At 38.7% G+C, this 20,988-nt stretch overlaps 1 protein-coding gene across 1 annotated transcript in view; it reads right to left on the bottom strand.

Moving 5' to 3' along the window:
• The window catches only part of THEMIS (thymocyte selection associated), a 103,188-nt gene that overhangs the window by 21,511 nt on the left and 60,689 nt on the right, over positions 1-20,988 (bottom strand). Inside the window, exon 3 of the mRNA XM_056126237.1 lies at positions 7,747-8,196. Within this exon, the coding sequence (XP_055982212.1) occupies positions 7,747-8,196 (450 nt within the window). The remainder of the gene's footprint in view (positions 1-7,746; positions 8,197-20,988) is intronic.

The raw sequence follows: 20,988 nt of genomic DNA, 5'->3' as shown, positions 1-20,988 counted from the left end.
AAGATCTTGGTAATCAGACTTCCATTCATATATTATATTAAAGAAAATATAGTCGTAACCCTTCATGAAAATGAATCTAAAGACATTTTTTATGTTTGAATGCCATTGCCAAGCAATAGAAGCAATGAATCACTTGATACCTGGTTACTCATCGATTTGCTCGAGCGGGTGCCAGTAACGTCTCCATTCATCCTTGTTGCATGCTAGCATAGCCCAATGGCATCTGCTCGTTCTAGGAATATGAAGAGCCTCAAACCAATCATTCAGGGTCTTGATGAAGAAGTCTGACCATCTCGTAGGTGGGCATCCACGTGATCTTTTGACATCCCGTGGAATCCAGTCAGTAACGGCTCTAGTCCAGCGGTCATCTCTAAATCTCATTACGTGTCCAGCCCATCTAATTTTTGATGCCTTGACAAATGAGACAGCGTGCCTGATTCTTGAGTGTTGACGGAGATCGGAACTCCAGATTCTATCTCTCATTTGAGCGAAGCGTGATACTCCAAGCATAGCTCTTTCGATCCTCTTTGAGAGACCCAAATAGTGTTTTCATCCTGTTTTCACAGGGCCCAGGTCTCTGAGGCATATGTTAATGCAGGAAGAACAGTGGATCGAAGAGATTTGCTCAGAGATGGAGGTTCTTTTTCCTCTTAGTTATTTATTCAATGCTGTTGAAAGCATTCCAAGCCGCTCTCTTCCTCCTGCACAACTCAGGTGCCAGGTCATTCGTCATGTTGACTTCTCGATGTAGGTATATATAACTGTTGCATTCAGAGATGGTGGTTCCATTGAGAGTAAATGGAACATCAGGAACAAGACTGTTTCTCATGAACGTTGTCTTTGTGAGATTCACTTGGTATCCGACCTTTCCACACTCACGGTAGAAGTCACATTTGTGCGGCTTGGCTGGTGTTTGGTGTTATTAGAATGATGTCATCAGCAAAGCGGAGGTGGTGTAGTTGCTGACCATCTATCTTCACTCCCATTCCTTCCAATTTTAGTCGTTGCATGATGTCCTCAGGGATGGCTTTAAAGAGTTTCGGTGAAATAGTATCACCCTGTCGAACCCCTCTCTTGACATGGATGATTACTTCTTTGTAGAATGGTGAGATCCTGGTAGTGAATCCGTAATACAACTCACGGAGGATCCTGATGTATTGAGTTTGAACACCCTGATTGGCTAGGGCTTCGATGACTGCTTCCATCTCAACAGAATCAAAGGCCTTCTTTAAAACAATGAACGTTAGACAGAGCGGCATCTTGAACTCCCGAGAAACCTCAATGAGCTTGGTTATCATGTGGATATGGTCGATGGTGCTGAATCCTTTTCGGAAACCGGCTTGCTCGATGGTTGTCCTTCATCTAGTGTTCTGCCAATCCTATTCAGGATGACTCGAGTGAACAGCTTGTAGATGACAGATAATAGGCAGATTGGGCGATAGTTGCCAATGTCGTGGATGTCTCCCTTCTTGTATAGTAGTACAGTCCTTCTGGTTTTCCAATGGGATGGAACCTTGCATTCAGACAGGTAGCATGTGAAGAGCCGAGCCAATGTATTGAAGAGTACTGATGGTAAGTTCTTCAGGTGTTAGGTTTGACCTTGTCTGGGCCAGGTGATCTTTGTTTCTTTACTGATGAGATGGCGTGTTGGATTTCGGAAGGGAGAACATTGGGAATGACATATCCATTCTGCGGAATTTTGTATGTGGGCAAGTGGATGTGACTATTAAAGAGATCTGAGTAGAAGTCATGAATAATCTTCTCCATTGCCCTTCTGGAAGATGTGATAGATCCATCAGGACATTGGAGGGCAGTCATCTTGGTCTTGTAGTTGGCGAAGGACAGGCAGGCATTACGAATGCTTTTCCTGGCTTCTGCCATATCTACCAGCACTGCTGCTCTTCTGTCTTTGAGGTCATCCTTGATTGCTTCTCTGTTTTGCCAGCTCGGACGTTCGCTTGCAGTTGCCTGAGGTATGCGCTAAGCCACGTTGGCAAATAAGTTCAAGAGTGTTCGAAGTTTTTTTTTTTTTGTGGATATCTCTCTCTTGGCATTCCTCGCACAATCATGGAGGTGCTGAACCATTCAATCGTATTCCTCATCAATGTTGTCAATGACGGCATCTTCCCATGTTGCTTCAACAGAGCCAAAGAGCTCCCAGTTGGTGGTCGTTCTGTAAGTTCTCTTCTTAAACTTCGCATTCTTTTCATCCCGCTCTGTGAAGTAGAATTTTGCACAAAGTAGACTGTGGTTCGATCCTGTTTGGGATTTTGGGACAACAGCAACATCGGTCAGGCAAAACTGCCGATTGAATATGATGTGGTCTATTTCATTGTGGAACCATCCACCGGGAGACTCCCATGTCCAACGTTTAGATTCGGCCTTTTGGAACTGTGAGTTATCGTGGATCGTCTTGGTTGACATGATGAACTCAGACAGTCTCTCACCCTGTTCATTCCATTCTAGGCCATGGATCCCGATGTGGAGTTCATCAGCTGATCTTCTCGGTCCTATCTTGGCATTAAAATCACTGACAATGATCTTGTAGAAGGTGTGGTCTTCTTTATAGAACTTCTCCAGCTCCATGTAGGACTTCTTAATTTCTCCTTCACCGTAATTGGATGTTGGTGCATAGACAACAACGATAGAAACCGCCAGCAGTGAGCCACATCTATTCAAGTGTAATCGTCTGATTCGGGTTGTTAGGCATTCGAATGAATCAATGCTCATGGCTAAGTTCATGTTGACAAGGATACCGACACCACCGACACCTCTTTTGTCACATGTTCCAAGGAACAGCTCTTCTCCGTTGTTGATCGTGGCGTTATGTTATTGATGCCTTCTCTTCTCCGTCAGACCAATGATGTCATACTTGATCTTTCACGCTTGTACCATCAGGTCCTCGATGGATGCATCAGATGCCAGCATACGTGCATTGAAAGCACAGACAATCATTTTTGTCTTTCTTCGTTTTTGCAGCCTAGTTCGGCCTTGAGATTTTATCAGCCTCTCCTTCCACATCCTTTTCGACTCTGCCATATTCAGGGTCAGGGGAATGAGATCCGTTTTTTTTTACTGGATTTGGCATATCAAATAAACCACAGATAGCTTGCCAGGCTCTGCCATGTGGGTGGGACATTCCAGGTAGCCTGAAAGCATAAATAAATTTTTCAGGTGTTCCTATTCAGGCATATGTGCTGTTATGATACTCTCGGTGGCCTGCTGGGTTCTCTGATAATGAGAGTTAGAGAATAAGAAGTTGCACGGCTGCCAATGTGGCCGTGCACTCCCAGGAGCTGGATCCTGGCCATTTTGGGGGTTACATGGCAGTTGGTGGGTGTTAACTGTCTAGCTACTTGAAGGTCCAGTCCCAAACCGTGCAGGTCCGGGTCCTGCACACCTGGGTTCCTCTGCCGGTTCCTTTATGTGTGAGGCTCATCCAAGTGTGTGTGTGGAGAGTGGTCTCAGCATGACTTTGGCTGGGTCCCGGAGGTCTTCAGCTGTCGGGCCCTGGTGAGGACAGTCAGGCACGGGGTAGTAGACTCTGCTTTGTTCTCTTCCGCAAGCTCTGGATCCTGGCCGTTTTTGGGGTTACATGGCAGTTGGTGGGTGTAACTGTCTAGCTACTGGAAGGTCTAGTCCCAAGCCGTGCAGGCTTGGAGATCTCAACAAATAAATAAATAAATAAACTATTTTTTATTAATGAGGCAACATTAAATTGTGAAGAATCTGCCCTGCTAAAGGAATTACTTGGATTGCTTTTCAGGCCTATTTCACCTTTCTTGCTTGTATCTTGCTTACTTGTCTATGTTTCTTTGCTTGCTTATTTTTACTCTGGAGAAGCCTATATTCTCTCATGAATACACACTTCTCTCTCCCTCTCCTTTCACATCTTTCTAAATAAGTTTCTGTGAAAACTGTTTCACAAAAATAGAAGGAAGGAAGGAAGGAAGGAAGGAAGGAAGGAGGAAAGGAGGAAGGAAGGGAGGGAGGGAGGAAGGAAGGAAGGAAGGAAGGAAGGAAGGAAGGAAGGGAGGGAGGGAGGGAGGAAGGGAGGGAAGAAGGAGGGAAGGAAGGAAGGAAGGAAGGAAGGAAGGAAGGAAGGAAGGAAGGAAGGAGCGAGGGATGGAGGGAGGAAAGAGGGACAGAGAAAGAGAAGAAGGAAGGAAGGAAGGAAGGAAGGAAGGAAGGGAGGGAGGGAGGGAGGGAGGGAGGGAGGGAGGGAGGGAGGGAGGGAAGAAGAAAGGAAGGCAGGCAGGCTAGAATGAAGACACCACACAGATTTGGATAAAATAGTTGCCCACCATTCATATGACAAAGGGTTAATATCCATGATTTTATAAAACACTTGTAAAATTTAGAGCAAGAGTTTCTAGAGAGAGTATAGCTGGTCTGATGCTGATTTGCACACAGCTGAACCGATTAGGATTCCTGTACCTCATAGGTTCCTGTGACCTCTCTCAGAAATGATTTCTGAGCAAAGAGTCAGGAGAAAGCCCCAAGCACTACTGAGTGTTCCCCCACACACCCGATAATTTAGAACAACAACAAAACTTCACTAATAATCCCATAAAAATTAAGGAAAATACATGAATAGATACTTCCTTAAATAGTAATATACCAATGGCAAACATGTTTTTAAAAATCCTCATCATTAGGGAAATGCAAATCAAAACAACAATGAAATATAACTTCATACCACTCAGATTGGCACACATAAAAATGAAAATAAATAATCAGTGTTGAGTTGGAGCGATAAGACAAACGTTAGGGTTCTTGCCTCACGTGCAGCTACAGCTACAGCACTGTGATAAGTCCCAGTACTGCCAGGGTCCGGGAATGGCCCCTCAACACCACCAGTATATGAATATAGCAGTGTCTATATAGAGAGTATCAAGCTGAATGAAGTAAGTAAGAAGGAGAAAGACAGATACAGAACCATATTTCTCATATGTGGGATATAAAGAAACATAATAAGAGAACAAAAAAATTGCCAAGGTATCACAACTGGAGAGTTGGTCTTACCTTTGGAGGAGAAATAGAGAGGAGTGTCCTTGGAACAATGGTAGGAAGAAGCAGGTACTTTGGTGGTGGTAGTGGAATGTTGTACTGAGAATATCATTAATGATATCATGAGAACATCATTAGTAATGTTGTAAATCATAGTGCCTCAATAAAAATGGGGAAAGTGTTTTGTTTCAAAGAAAACTCTCAGACCATATAGTACAATGGTTAATGTGCATGAATTCTCTGCAACCTACCTAAATTCAATTCCTATCACCACACAGTCCCCCAAACATCTTTGGGTATGGCCATAAAGGCCCCTGGACACCACAAGGTGCATTGTTGGAGGATTTCCAAGCATCACTGGAATGACTAGGTAATCCCTAGCATCATGGGACCTGAGCAGTACTACATCCTTAGAACCTTGCATTGAACCACCTACCCAATCAAGGATACCTAGTTGGGGTCCTGGATTTCCTGAGAGTCACATGGGAACTATCTCAACAAATTAATAAAAGAAAAGAAAAACACCTACTATTATAAAAAAAATTTTATCAGGGATTTTGCACTGAACTTAGTTTCCTCAATTCTAAGTAAAACCCAAAGCAGGCCAGGAAGAAAACACAGAGGTCTGAGGAATATGATTTGCAGCTGTGGGATCTGGTTCTGTTCCCTGCCCTGAGCACCTCCTGGGTTTCTCTGTGGTCACTGGCACTGCAGATCCCAGGCACCCTGCCCACTGCTTCAGAGGGCCATGCACAAAATAAATAAGCAAATATAGCCCAAAGAGCCCTGGCGCCGTGTAATCCCATCAGCAGCCAAGACTCTGAGACTATAAAAACCAGCTCCCGGAACCACGACATCTTATGATGACATCTCATTCCTACTTTGACAAACTGGCAGGCTACCGAATGTAGCCTGCCCACACGGCAGAGTCTGGCAAACTCCCTGTGGCGTACCCAATATGCCAAATACCAGTAACAATGATGGGTCTCATTCTCCTAAAGAGCCTTGAATATAATCTCAGGGCTAGGATGAAGGAGACGTTACTGGGGCCTGCTCGAGGCAATCGACGAATAACAGGATGATCTGTGATCTGTGATCTGTGAGCCCAAAGAGTAACAACAATGTTTCAACATTTTATAAGTAATCAATAATTAGAGGCAGAGATAAATAGAATTTGAAATATCCAAAGGGTACCCAGTCACCTAATATTTTTATGTACTCTTTTATGTTGTCAAGTATTTATAGATCAATTTCATTTTCAAAATTCCAATCTGTAGGAAAAGTAGTATCATCAAGTCCTGGCCTTAGAGGGTGTAAACAGTTATCCCAGTATTACCACCTACTGCTATTAACTTTAAGTTACATTCCAGTATTTTTGACTGCAAGCTATAACTGTTTGTACTATATGTTCCCCCTACTATGAGACATAATCTGATAAATGAATGCATTAATTATTTAGGGCAACAAAAATTTCTCTAGCTATTTGAACTTTTGTAGGAAAACAACCCCTTGAAGAGTGCATATTAAAATACTCGACTATGTTAATTCATAAGTCATATCATTGTCTTTTAAGAATAGAGGGACTGGGGGCTGGAGATAGTACTATGAGTAGCACATTGGCCTTACATGCAGTTGACCCAGGTTTGTTCCCTGGCATCCCATATGGTTTCCAGAGCACTGGCAGGAGTAATTCCTGAGTGCAGCAGAGCCTGGGTTAATTCCTGAGCACTGCTGAGTGTGCCCCCCTCCAAAAAAATAACAGATGGACTGAGTCAATGGAGACTTATAAACAGTTATAGGTGACAGAATAAAAAGACTGTCAGAAAGACTGGAGTAATGGACACATTAAGGGAACTTTGCATATTTATCTCTTTCACTGACCACCCTCCACTTAAGCAGCATTAAAATGTGCTCTATTCAAAATATTGGAATATTGGGGGGAAGGGTTCTAGCTATGGTAAAAATGATCAATACTTTATCTTTTCTGTACCTTATAATTACAGCATTTTATGTTTGGGTAGTATTTTTAGATTTTATTTGTAGATGAAGACAACTCTCAGAGGATTTAGAACCACTTTTTCTCTTATGGGCACAAGTTTTTCATATATATATATATATATATATATATTCCTGAACAGTGCTATACATATATAGGCTGGAACAATAGCCCAGTGGGTAGGGCATTTGCCTTGCACGAGGCCCACATGGCCGACCTGGATTCAATTCCTCCACCCCTCTCGGAGAGCCGGCAAGCTACCGAGAGTATCTCACCTGCACGGCAAAGCCTGGCAAGCTACCCGTGACTTATTCGATATGCCAAACACAGTAACAAGTCTCACAATGGAGATGTTACTGGGCCTGCTCGAGCAAATAGATGAACAACGGAAGGACAATGCTACAGTACTGTGTGTGTGTGTGTATAGTGTGTATAGTGTGTGTGTCTGTTTGCGTGTGTATAGGTATTTTTTAAAACACCATTACTAGAACTAGAGTTTTCTTTACCAGACTATGGTCTCATTTGTTCCAACAGGATATCCAAGGGAGCAACAAACAAAAATCTTGTACAATGGAGAGCGAAGCAATAGGATGGGAATGCATAGCAAGCTAAAACTTCAGAAGGGGTACATGGTAAAAAAAAAAAGATAGAAAAGAATTGTTTTAAGCTCTCAAGTCTTTCTCTTTCGGTGACCTTACAATGTACATACTCATAGAACATCATTCTCAGAGGATACTTACAGTTCATCAAACATTGAATTTCATAAACAGGCTTGAGTATCAGAGCACCATTAAAGCCTTTAGGGAATGACTTGATTAAGTCCCACTTATCTGAAACATCAGTAAGTTTCACAGTTCGTGTTCTGCTCTTCGGGATCTTCCATTCTACAATCTCCTTTAGGGTATAAGTATATTCATCTTCACATTCGTAGAATTCTCCTTCTTGTGATAAAGGCAGAGTAAATGTGTAATAGCGATGATTCCTTGTCAGTCCACATTTCACCACTGTTTCTCCATTGATCTCTTCAACCGAGTAGAGTCTGATTTTCTCACCCTGCTGCACAACGAGACTTTTCAGTTTTATATCCTTCTGATGATAGAAACAAGGAGATCCTATTCCAATATGGGTGGTTCTTGTAATTTCTTCCATATTATGATAGGGAGTTTTATCAGCCACAACTTTGAAAAGACCTAAGAAGAATTGTTGAATTAAAAAGCATTCTTACAATTAAAGATCTCATAAGAAAATTACAATAGTAAGAGTTATAGAAGGCTATATGGCATGGTTCTTAAAAGTAATGGATCGGGGTGAGGGTGGTGGGAGGGATACTGGGATCATTGATATTGGAGAATGGGCACTGGTGGAGGGATGGGAACTCAAACATTGTATGATGTAAGCACGAAAGTTTGCAAATCTGTAACTGTACCTCACAGTGATTAATTAAAAAATAAAATAAAAAAATAAAAGTAATGGATCTGGTCAGGCATAGGTATTTGTGGTAAAAGACTAGACTTGCATGTATTTGTTCCTGCGTGGATTCAATCCCACACAGGTTGGTTCTGCCAAACACTACTTTACCAATCCCCAAGCACTGAGCCAGGAATAATCCTTCATCTATCAACAACACAAAAGATAAACTAGGTGTGCCCCATAGTAATAAGTATGATCATAGTTATAAAGTAACTGATCTTATTTCAAATTTAGAGATAGTTATTTTAATCCTAAATTCTTCTAGATAAAATTTTAATAATTGCCTATAGATTCCTGGATCATGAGACCCCGGCATCACATAGACAAAGGAAAAGTAGAAAAAGGGAAATTAAAAATCTGGATGAAATATTGGCTGTTTGATCTTGATAGAGGCAATTGATTTTTCTGGTGCATATTTTGTAGTTTAAATTTTTTTAATTGGGGCTAGAGAGATAGTACAGCGACTAGGATGTTTGCTTTGCATATAGCCCACCTGGGCTCAATCCCCTGCACCATGTAGGGTCCCCCAAGTCCTACCAGGAATATTCCTGAGTGCAGGGCCAAGAGTAAGTCCTGAACAGTGCTAGGTATGGCACCCCAATTTTTAAATTAAATAACAACAAACAAATAAAAATTGGCTAAAAGACGGATTTAATTGGTGTTTAAATAGAAATATTTTTTTCAGACATGCAAACATTGAAAGATATTTCAGAAGGAAAATGTTTCAGGATCAAATTAATATTAACAAAGCTATACACCTGAAACTAGATACTGATGATCATTTTACAATGCTTTGACTTTGCCTAAAGACACTGAATTTTACATAGCAAATTTTCTTTCTGTGTCTATTAGAACAATAAAGGATCTCTGTAATTACTTAGCTACACTGTATCTCAAGGCAGGAATAATTCATGTAGAATTTCCAAAATTTCTTTAACCATAAAACTCTTGGGTAAACACCGATTAACAAACCACAATATAATATACTGGCTGGAGCAATAGCACAGCGGGTAGGGCGTTCGCCTTACAAGCGGCCAACATAGCCGACCCGAGTTCGATTCCTCCGCCCCTCTCGGAGAGCCCGGCAAGCTACCGAGAGTATTCGATATGCCAGACACAGTAACAACAAAGTCTCCAATGGAGACGTTACTGGGCCCGCTCGAGCAAATCGACGATCAACGGGAGGGCTTTACCTTTACCTTTACCTTAATATAATATACAAAGTTACAATAGTGTTCAATGTGAATTTTCTTGGAAATTACCAATGAGATCATTGTGCTAGAACAATAATCTTGAATATGTATCTTTCATTCTTCTATAGTTTTGCCCTAACTTCACTGAAAACTTTGGTTTAACACTGTTAGAATGATAGCTAATATAATGATATTTTACTGCTTCAGATGCAGTTTTTTTATACTTGTATGTTTAATTGTTTAATTCTCTTTGAATTATTTTACTTTTATTGCATGAGCTCATCTACTTTGTATCTCTTTCAAAAACTTATTGTACAGAGTTTAATAAATTACTGAGAAAATAAGGCCATAGGAAAAAAATTAGGTATATGTTTCCATACATAAAGTAAATTAGTGATTATATTATGCACAAATTTGTACTATTAAGAAACTATAGTTTTAAAAAAAGATCCAAAATTTTAACTTATAGGGAAAACAATTTAACTTGCTTACCAACCTAAGTATATTCTGATACAATTCATTTACACAGCAAATCATTATTAACTAGGTTCTACTGTCTCATAAAAACAAAGTACAGAGATTTATGATTAGCTTTTTAAAATAGTCAAGTCTTGTGTGAAAAATATAATCTTTCAATTATAAACTCAATTTCAAACTCATAAACTTCCTGAAAAGATGTGGCATATAATCCTGGTAAGAAATGAGTAAAAACGTATGTGAAATCTTTCCTGAAAACCTTTAAAAATTGAATGGTGCTCATCAACTGCATGGTGTAAAGACAGTGGGTTAAACAATTTACTTTGATGCAACTTCTTATTTTATTGTGCCATATATTTGGTAAAATCCAATAAAACAGTATTCTTGAATTTACTACAGTAAATGAATTTGTGTGTGTATGTTTATGTGTGTGGGTGTATAGGCACACATATAATCTCATTTATCTATGTGTGAAGATTTATTTCTAAAAGTCCTCCATCATTATCACATTATAGAAAATTCAACAGTTTTATGAAATAAGTTTAAAATATAGCTACCTAGAATCTCATAAATAGTAGACACACAGCTTTATTTTTATCCTAGCAGTACTGATGACATAAGTCACTGAAAAATTAATTCAATATCTTCTTTCTTGGGGAATTGGGCCCACCTAAGCTAATAAAGGATCTAAAATGTTTTGAAATAGAAAAGCCTGAAACCCTAAGGGTCATCATTATTTCCTGTTAATCACATACTTCAGAGCTGTCTTGCTGAATGTCTCTATTGCAGGAAAAATCTATCCATGAATCTGTGTGTTTTTCCTTAGAAGATGATGAAGTGCACTTTTTAGCATACTAAGTAGCAGAGTACAGGAAATATATTTGATTAACTATATGTTTATATACTTGCGTAGTCAATTTAAACATTGCTGTCTTATGAAAAGCCATTTATTATCATTTTTAAACTGAGCAGTTTTATATATTATACAATATACATTTTATATATTTTATATGTATATTTCATATTAAAACTTAAACTTCATAATAAACTGTAAACCATAAGCCAGATCATTTTTAAATTGGGAAGAGTGTGTTTTGGATATAGTTGGTGATTCTCCTGACTTACTCCTGGCTCTGCACTCAGGGATCACTTCTGAAAGTTTTCAGGTCAACCAAATGCAGTGCTGGAGATTGAACCAGAGTCTACTGCATCAGATCAAGCACTTTATCCCCTGGACTATCTTTCCAGCACAAGCTTTAAATTTAACTAACTTTTCTTCCACCTTCCTCATGAAAATTATAATCCTTTTATTTTGGGTAAGGTAAAGGTAAAGGCCCTCCCGTTGATCGTCGATTTGCTCGAGCGGGCCCAGTAACGTCTCCATTGGAGACTTTTGTTGTTACTGTGTCTGGCATATCGAATACTCTCGGTAGCTTGCCGGGCTCTCCGAGAGGGGCGGAGGAATCGAACTCGGGTTGGCCATGTTGGCCGCTTGTAAGGCGAACGCCCTTACCCGCTGTGCTATCGCTCCAGGCCGGGGTTAGATATAATTTTATTGTTCTCCAAAAGCAAAGATCCGTGGTTTGATGAAGTAACCCACAGCAGGTAGGGCTTTGTCTTGCACGTGGACGACCTGGGTTCGATTCCTCCATCCTTCTTGGAGAGCCTGGCAAGCTACTGAGAGTATCCCTCCCGCACGGCGGAGCCTGGCAAGCTCCCCGTGGTGTGGCGTACTCAATATGCCAAAAAACAATAAAAAAAAAGTCTCACAATGGAGAAGTTACTGGTGCTCGCTTGAGATGAACAATGGGACGACAGTGCTATTGTGCTATCCTCCAAAAAGAAATAAAATAAATCTCAGGAGGGTGATTATATAATATGCTCATATGCAGTCGCATGAAGCTTGTTATAAAGGAGAAAAAAATAGATTTATATTTCCAAATTCGTTGTCACGATTTTAAAAACAATTGTCACAAATTGTGAAAATGTCAAATTATTAATGGATATTGTTGATCTTGACTGATATAGAAGTTATATTTGTGAGTCCTTGCGGTTTCTGTGGGCATACTTGGCTTTGCTCTGGGAGCTTGTGGTGCTGGATCTCAAACCCCAGGCCTCACATGCAAGGTTTGTGCTGAAACATTAATCCAGATACTTGAAATTTACTGTTTTTCATTCATAAAGAGTATGTCAGTTTTCATTTCTCCTAACAGCTGCCTAGTATTCCATAGTGTAGATGTAACAAAGTTTCTTTAACCAATTGTCTCTTCTCAGGATGGAAACAAACAGAAACAAATGGGACTGCATCAAACTAAGAAACTTCTGCATCTCAAAAGAAACAGTGACCAAACTACAGAGAGAGCCCACAGAATGGGAAATAATATTTACCCAATACCCATCTGGTAAAGTATTTAATATCCAGGATATACGATACACTAGTAGAATTATACAAAAAGAAAAACCTCCAACCCCATCAAAAAATGGGGAGAAGAAATGAATAGAAGCTTCCTCAAAATAGAAATACAAATGGCCAAAAGCATATGAAAAAATGCTCCACATCGCTAATCATCAGGGAGATGAAAATCAAAATAACAATGAGATGTCATGTACACCACAGAGACTAGCACACATTCAAAAGAACAAAAGCAACCAGTGCTGGCGTGGATGTGGGGAAAAAGGGACACTCACTGTTGGTTGGAATGCACACTAGTCCAGCCTTTCTGGAGAACAATATGGATAGTCCTTCAAAAACTAGAAATTGAGCTACCATAAGACCCCACAATACCATTTCTGGGAATACAACCCGAGGGTGCAAAAAAGCACAGGAGAAATGACATCTGTACATTGTTCATTGTAAGCACTATTCACAATAGCCAAAACCTGGAAACAACCCAAGTGCCCAAAATTAGAAGAAATCTTGAAGTAAACTTTACCTACTAAATTTTCTTTCTTTCATACCAACAAAATTTAGATTATTGACATATTAACAGAGGTGAGAGAGATGACTTAAAGTGATGAAGCATATTGGGGGTATGGTGCTGCCAGCAGGTCAATCTGTACCTGTGAGGCGAGTGCATCAGCAGTCTGATGGTGCCATCAGACTTTCAGATACCCCCAAATTGCTGCTGTGCCTTTGACCAAACCCCAAAAACTTAGGGCAAAGTTTAGCAAGAAAGTAAACGGCCAAAAGTTAGGTATGTGGGAGACACACCCACAAACCACCTCCGGCTATGTAATTGGAGGCATGGCCTCTCTGGTTCCTGATCAAACTGCTTAACGGCCATGATCCCAGAGACTCAGAAACAAATCTCAAAATCCAGCAGCTTTTGGCAGAAATGCATCCAGTCCCTGCAGTAGATTACTGGTGCTGGGCCACTCCAGGTGGGAATAGGTTTCGTGCCTTGGCCTGTTCCCCCTGGAGGCCCGGTGACCACCATCCTCCAGAGGCCACAGGACAATTAGGTTTGGGCCTGCAGTGACGAGACACGTGGGGCCTCATGGAATGGGGGTGGATTCGGCCCTTTCCTCCCCACTCCAACGAGACCCTGTGTTGCTGCCCACGAATGGCCTCTCTGGCTCCTGATCAAGCTGCTTAATGGCCATGATCCCAGAGACTTAGAAACAAATCTTAGAACCCAGTGACTTGGCAGAAATGCATCCGGACCTGCAGTAGGTTACTGTCACCAGGCCACCCAAGGGGAGAAAGGGTGCTGTGCCTCTGCCTGCTCCCCCTAGGCAGCTCGGTATCTGCCATCCTCTAGAGGCCATTGGACAATCAGGTTTGGGCCCTCAGTGACAAGACATGCGAGATCTCATGGGATGGGGGTGGAGCCGGCCCATTCCTCCCCATCCCAATTAGACTCCAAGTCATTGTTTATGAATGGCCTTTCTGGCTCCTGATCAAGCTGTTAACGGCCATGATTCCAGAGACTTCGAAACAAATCTCTAGGAACCCAGCAGGTTTTGGCAGAAATCCCTCCAGATTTAAGTGTTAAAATTTCAGAATTTCAAAATTGCTCAGCTACTACTTCAGCCATGCGACATCATTATATTATTCATAACCAGTAATAGAAAACAAATTGTCTACTGTTGCTTTTTCAGCAGATGTGAGTGTTGGGGTAAAATCCAAATAATAATGGTGGGTGTGGTGTCAATACATTGAATGTAATCAAAGTAGACAGAGAGTAATGTGGAAATCATCTGCCCCACAGGTAGGGGGAGGGTGTGAGATGTGGGTATTCTGGGGTTTTTGGTGGTGAGGAATGGGCACTGGTGTAGGTACGGGTGTTTAATTGTATGACAGAGAGTTAAACCCGAAAGCTTTGTAACTGCTCTCATGGTGATTCAATAAATAAAATTATATATATAAAAAAAAAGGTAAGGTAGAGTTCATGCCCATTTCAGTCAGTCAATCAGTGGCTGAATAAATAGCAGTACTCCTACATAAAAAAAAAAGTGCTGAAGCATATCAGGAAGCTCCAGTTCAATCCCTAGTACCATGTGGTCCTCCAAGTGATGCTAAATGTGACCCTCAAAATAATAGCAGTTTCAAATCTGCAGCATGCTTTTTGATGCTGGCCTGAGAGATATAATGTGGGACTGAATCTGTATCTTATATTGCACACAAAAGATAATTCACAGTTGATTAAAGGTCTCTAGATAAGATCAGAATCCATAAAATACATTGAGGAAAACAGAGGAAAAATTCTCTAGGGTCTAGCTACAAAGGTGTCTCCAATTTTTTTTACTCCATTGTCAAAGACAACATAAAAAGAAAAACAAACAAATGGAACTACATAAAACTAAAATAACAAAACTACACAAAAACAAAAACTAAAATGGTTTTTCATAGTGAAATAAATGCATGTCAAAGTTGAAGGATATCTCCCCAAATGGGAGAAAATATTAGTATGCTGTTAGTAAGTCAAAGGGCTAGTTTCAAAATATTTACAGCATTCACAAAGCTCAACAAGAGCAAAAGCAATAATTTTATCAAAAATCCCAAGAGGAGATGAACAGAAACTTCATGAGAAGGACACACAAATGGCTGTAATCATTTGAAAAATTATTCAATTTTATCTGGTACCAGGAAAATTCAAATTAAAACAACAATAAGATGTAATTTCATGCCAGTGCTAATAGCATATATCAAGAAGTGTTGGTGGGGATATCATGAAAAGAAAATCCTTTCTCAATATTAGAAATGGGAATGCTGTCTGCTCAGCCTCTGTGAAGACTCTTGCAAAGATTTCTTTAAAAACCAAGAGTAGAGCTTTCTTATGACACAGCATTTTCACTTCTTGGTACCTGCTCCAAGAATGCAGTATATTAATTTTAAATATACTTTTAAATATAATTTAAATATTTAAATATAATTCAATATATAATTATATTTAAATATAATTTTAAATAGGGCTGGAGCGATAGCACAGCGGGTAGGGCGTCTGCCTTGCACGCAGCCAACATGGCCGACCCGAGTTCGATTCTTCCGCCCCTCTGGGAGAGCCCGGCAAGCTACCGAGAGTATTCGATATGCCAGACACAGTAACAACAAAGTCTCCAATGGAGACGTTACTGGGCCCGTTCGAGCAAATCGATGATCAACAGGAGGGCCTTTTACTTTTTAATTTTAAAAAGAGATCTGTACACCTATGTTCATGTCATCACTTAGTGTGATAAGCAGGATATGGTCACAATCAAAATATTTAACAAGATCACTGGATACAGAAGTTTGTGAGAAATACATATACACAATTAAATACTCTGCAGCTGTAAGAAAACATAAAATATTGAAGTTTGTCTAATTTTTTTTAGAATAAGAGGGCATCATGATAAGGAAAAGAAGTCAAAAGGAGAACAAATACTGAATAATCTGACTCATCTGAGGTTTATAGAGAAATAAGAGAATAGACAGATTTGAATGGTGATAAACACGTGGCCCTGGATTGCAAAATTGACATTTTCAAGCAATGGCAGGAGAGGGCCAAGAGGCAGACTAGACTAGAGACGACACCCGGATAGTGGGGAAGGAGTTTGGGCACTGTAGTGGTAGCGAATGTACAGTAACTTTGTTCGTTAAAACCATGAAAGTTTACTACTAATCTAAAAAAAATCGTTTTTAAATATCACCAAAATTAAAAGGCATATTTCTGAATTAAAAATATATTTGTATATCATATATCTGATCAGCGGTTAATAATTTAAAAGTATCTGTCTCATAAAATTTAACAACAAACAGTTCAACTAAACTATGGTCAGAGAATCTGAATGGCCTATTCTCCAAGGACAATGCAGACAGCAAGTAGGATGTGAAAACAGTCTCACCATCTTCTATTATTAAGAAAACGCAAATCAAAATAATGAGTATTACACATCTATGAAATTAGCAGTGATCAAAAAGATAAGAAACATTGGAGAAGACATGGAGTAAAGGGAACTTTTGTGCACTGTTGGAAGGAATGCAAATTGTTGCAGCCATTATGAAAGGCAGCATAAAGATTTTTTAAAAAAATTGAAGAGCAGGATGCAAGAAAGACAGTTCAGTGAGTAGGGCATTTGCCTTTCATGCAGCTGACCTGGGTTAGGTCCCTGGCTCCCCGTATCATCCCTTGGGTGCCGCCAAGAGTGATTCCTGAGTCAGGAGTAAGCCCTGAGCACCGCCAGGTGTGGTCCAAAAGCAAACAAACAAAAATGCTTTAATTTAAAAAACAAATTACATATAACCCAGATATTCCATATCTAGGTATTAACTGAAAGACTGAAAGTATTAATTTGGAGACAGAAAGAAACACACACACACACACACACATACACACACATTCATAACATTATCCATCATATCCAAGAATTGGAAACAATATAAGTGCCCATTAACAGAAGACTACATTAAGGATGATGTGCATATACATAATAGAATAAACCCTTTTATTAAAGAGTGAACTGCCAAATACAGCACTAAGGATAAATCTAGAAGGCAGATTTCTCTAATATGTAGAACAAAAAGTTAAAAGTAATAAACTAGATAATGAAAAAAGAACTTTTATAAGATCAAATTACTAGTCACCAGAGGGAAATTGAAAGAAAAGTTAATCAGATTAAGAGACTCAATCATATCATGAAGGACGGATAGATTTTCAGTGGTGAGCTTAATGCACATATGCAGATATTGATTCATAATTACATAAACATAAAATACATGTAATATTATAAACCCATGTTACTTCAATGTTTTTAAGAGACATGTGAATCATATCAATACATATTGCAGAATGAACACAAGATTGAGTTGCTAAAATAAGTAACTAAAATATTAGCAATTAAAAATTTTCTGGAAATTTATATTGTGACATAATTTAATTTTCCAAATAGAAACATAAGCAAAACAAAACATTTTATATATGTATGTTAGGGATTAAAGAAATACCATAAAATCTCTATTATCTCTATTATCATCAAGCTCATAATAAACAGAGGAAGTATGAATGTCTCTAAAGTCCAAAGATGCAATCAGAGCTTTAAAGTCTCATTATTATTATTATAAATCATAAATCATCTAGTTTTTCATCAACTAATAAGGAGGTTTTCAGGATTCAGTTTTGATACTCTCCTTGAGGGTTCAGAAAAATTTAGAACTTTTAAAGTGTAACAAAGTAATAAAATGTACATCACTGATACTTAAAACACTTGGTTAACACTGTTCTTATCTATTCACATCAGAAGGCTGTGCCTGTAGGTTTGTATGAGACCTGTCCAGAGGACCTCAGAGTCAAACAAGCAAAGGGTTTGGCAGTGCTGACTCAAGTTCTGTACATTCAACATGCTACAGGTCACAGGCTATGTTCAAATTGATTTCCAGACTATCTTGTCATGGCTTTTGGATACAATAATTCTCTCAAAATTGATACGTGACTTTATACATTTTCTGCATAGAAATAATGCATTGAAAGGAATAATACAATAAAAGTGACAAGTGAAAAATGGAAGAGTTGACATTTCTACTCCCACTCAAGGTTTTCTTAGTCATATATGAAATAAGACAAATATATTCTAGTATAATGACATGTGAAAAGTAACTAAAACTAACACTTTAGTGTTATCAAAATACTCTTACCCTCAAGTTAAGAAAAGCTGCCCTTGAAATGTAGGTCAAGATAAATCAAATATCCAGATTAAAAATTTTAATTGTCACTGTCCTCCCATTGTTCTTTGATTTGCTCGAGGGGGCCCAGTAACGTTTCCATTTTGAGACTTCTTGTTACTGTGATTGGCATATTCGTGAGGGCGAGATACTCTCGGTAACTTGCTGAGCTCTCCGAGAAGGGCAGAGGAATCGAAACTGGCTCGGCCGGACTGACTGCATGAAAGGCAAATGCCCTTCCGCTGTGCTATTACTCCAGCCCAAAAATTTTAATTAATACAAAAATACTTGAGATGCATGTTCAAAAATTTCTAGTAGACTAAATATATGAAGAATAAGATAGGAAACTTAGACTTCTGCATATTTCTCATCATGCCTAATCTCTTCATTGAGAAAGCAAAATGTCTCTGATTTATTTTTATGTGTTCACCTCAGCTTCAAGAAAAAAAAATGGTTCTGCAATAAACCTAAAGAACCTTGTTACTTTTAATACCCTATGTAGATTCTTACTTCATGTACTTTATGCAACATTTTTAGCATTTTTATATTCTTAAAACAGTAAGTCATGGTATCCTACAAGGCTATTTCATTCAAGACTATTTTAAATCCAATATTTCCACTAAACAGTATAGCTTTAGTATTTTATTTAACCATAGCCTTAAATGATAACATGAAATACTCTTGCAATATTAAAACTCAAAACCTTTTTTTTATTTTATTGGGTCATATCCAGCAATGCACAGGAGTTACTTCTGACTCTGTACTCAGGAATTACCCCTGGCGGTACTCAGAGGACCATATGGGATGCTTGGAATTAAACCCGGTTCAGCCTCGTACAAGGCAAACACCCTACCCGCTGTGCTATTGCTCCAGCCCCAAAACTCAAAACTTTTTGAAAAAAAAACGTAAAATACATAAAAATAGTAGTAGTAATAGTAATAATAATAGATGTCCAAACAGAAAATTCTGCAGTTTTCTCATAGTTAATTATGGGATCACTGAACATCAGCAACTGTTTGAATAATTTCAACAATCTTAACCAAAAAAATTTTCTTTTAAAGGCAGAAATAAGAATTTGAGAAAGTCAAACTTTATAAAAATAATTTTTATGGAGAAATTCAATTGCTAATTTGGGATTGAAGACATACCAAAAACGGTAATTAAGTTTGTTAATTGATTCAAGAGACTGAGGTTGGAGAATCCCTGTGTTTGAATGCTTTTATATTTATTATGGGATAAGATTGTTTATAAGGGCTGCTAACAGCTTATAATAGCTTGTTTATTTAGATATAAAAAGAGTAAGCCATAAAACTGGTTGTCTCTTTTTGATTTAACCATTATATATAAAAAAAAAAAAACTTTTTTCCTCATACGATTTAAATTACTTGAAAGTACAATCACGATCACGACCATCCTGTTGTTCGTCGATTGCCTCGAGCAGGCCCCAATAACATCTCCTTCGTCCTAGCCCTGAGATTTTTTTTTTAAATCTTGAAAGTACAGACTATGCAATATTTAACACACTTGGGATGTTTAACAAATAATATAACGTAGTAATGTTAGGGTTTGAAATCAAATTATATAACTTTGTAACTATGCCTACAGCATAGTTAATTAAGTGGTCATGCAAATGTGTTCATGTTTAACCTTTATCTCTCCCAAGCCATGGACTGAGTTAACAGATTTTGGGTAAGGACGGGAAGGAGAAAATTTCTCTTAAATCTTGGTCTCACAGCTGTCTGAACTTCTCAGTTCTATAAAGCACTGCCCTTAGAGTACAAATGATACATACAGATATTTGGATTAAAAAGAACCTCCATAGACCTTAGATATCCACCCCCTATTTCTTATTAGGTATTGTTAAAGAATATTCAAATTACCACCCATTTTATATTTCTGATCCTGGGTGACTTTGTAGAATTATCAGGGTTATTGTTACCCAATTTTCAACAGTAAAGAAAAGTGCTTGAATCAGGCAGACCAGGTTTAATTCTGGCCTCTGGCCCTTCATTGCTGTGCAAACTTGAGAATTTAAGCTTTCACAGCTACAGTTTCCTTTTATGAAAAATGAAGAAAATTTTATCATTTACATCATAAAAGTTATTGTGATGATTGAAGGAGTCAATACTTGCAACACAGTATTTAGTGCTTAGAAAACACACAAAAATGTTATTATTTCATCTCATTTTCTTTCACTCTGGAAATCTAAGCCATGGCAGGGTAGTTACAAAGTCAGAGTGATTTAGAACTATAGAGTCCAAAAGGACAACTTGAAATTCCAGTCTGAATCAAATTAGATGACAGAAAACACATACAATCAAAATTCAACCTTTGACACATATTGAGCAAAATAATCCCAGCAACAATAATTTTCACAGATTTCACCAGGGTTTGAATCTGACAATAAAGCTCAGGTAGCCAAACCCTTTAGGTGCACTGCCTTGAATGAAATGTTTCCAGTTAGTTTTGAAGAGTTTAACCCTGTGCTTTGACAAATTGTTTAGAATTCAACCACTGTAATTAAATGCCCATAATAAGCAGATTATAGGGGGTTGTGAGTACCTTCTAAATGCACGTATTTGCTGATTGTAGTTATTTGCAGGGTATGTATTATACCCAGTTGCTGAAGTCCCCTTGAACAAAAGAAACTGCAAAATGCCACAAAATTTTTGAAAATTCCTTTTGTTCACAGGTCTAAAAGGTGG

The sequence above is a fragment of the Sorex fumeus genome, unplaced genomic scaffold (assembly GCF_029834395.1).
Source record: "Sorex fumeus unplaced genomic scaffold, SorFum_2.1 ptg000061l, whole genome shotgun sequence".
In the NCBI taxonomy this organism is placed as follows: domain Eukaryota; kingdom Metazoa; phylum Chordata; class Mammalia; order Eulipotyphla; family Soricidae; genus Sorex; species Sorex fumeus.
Note: the sequence above shows the minus strand (reverse complement) of the source record. Positions and strands in the feature narration are given on the sequence as shown.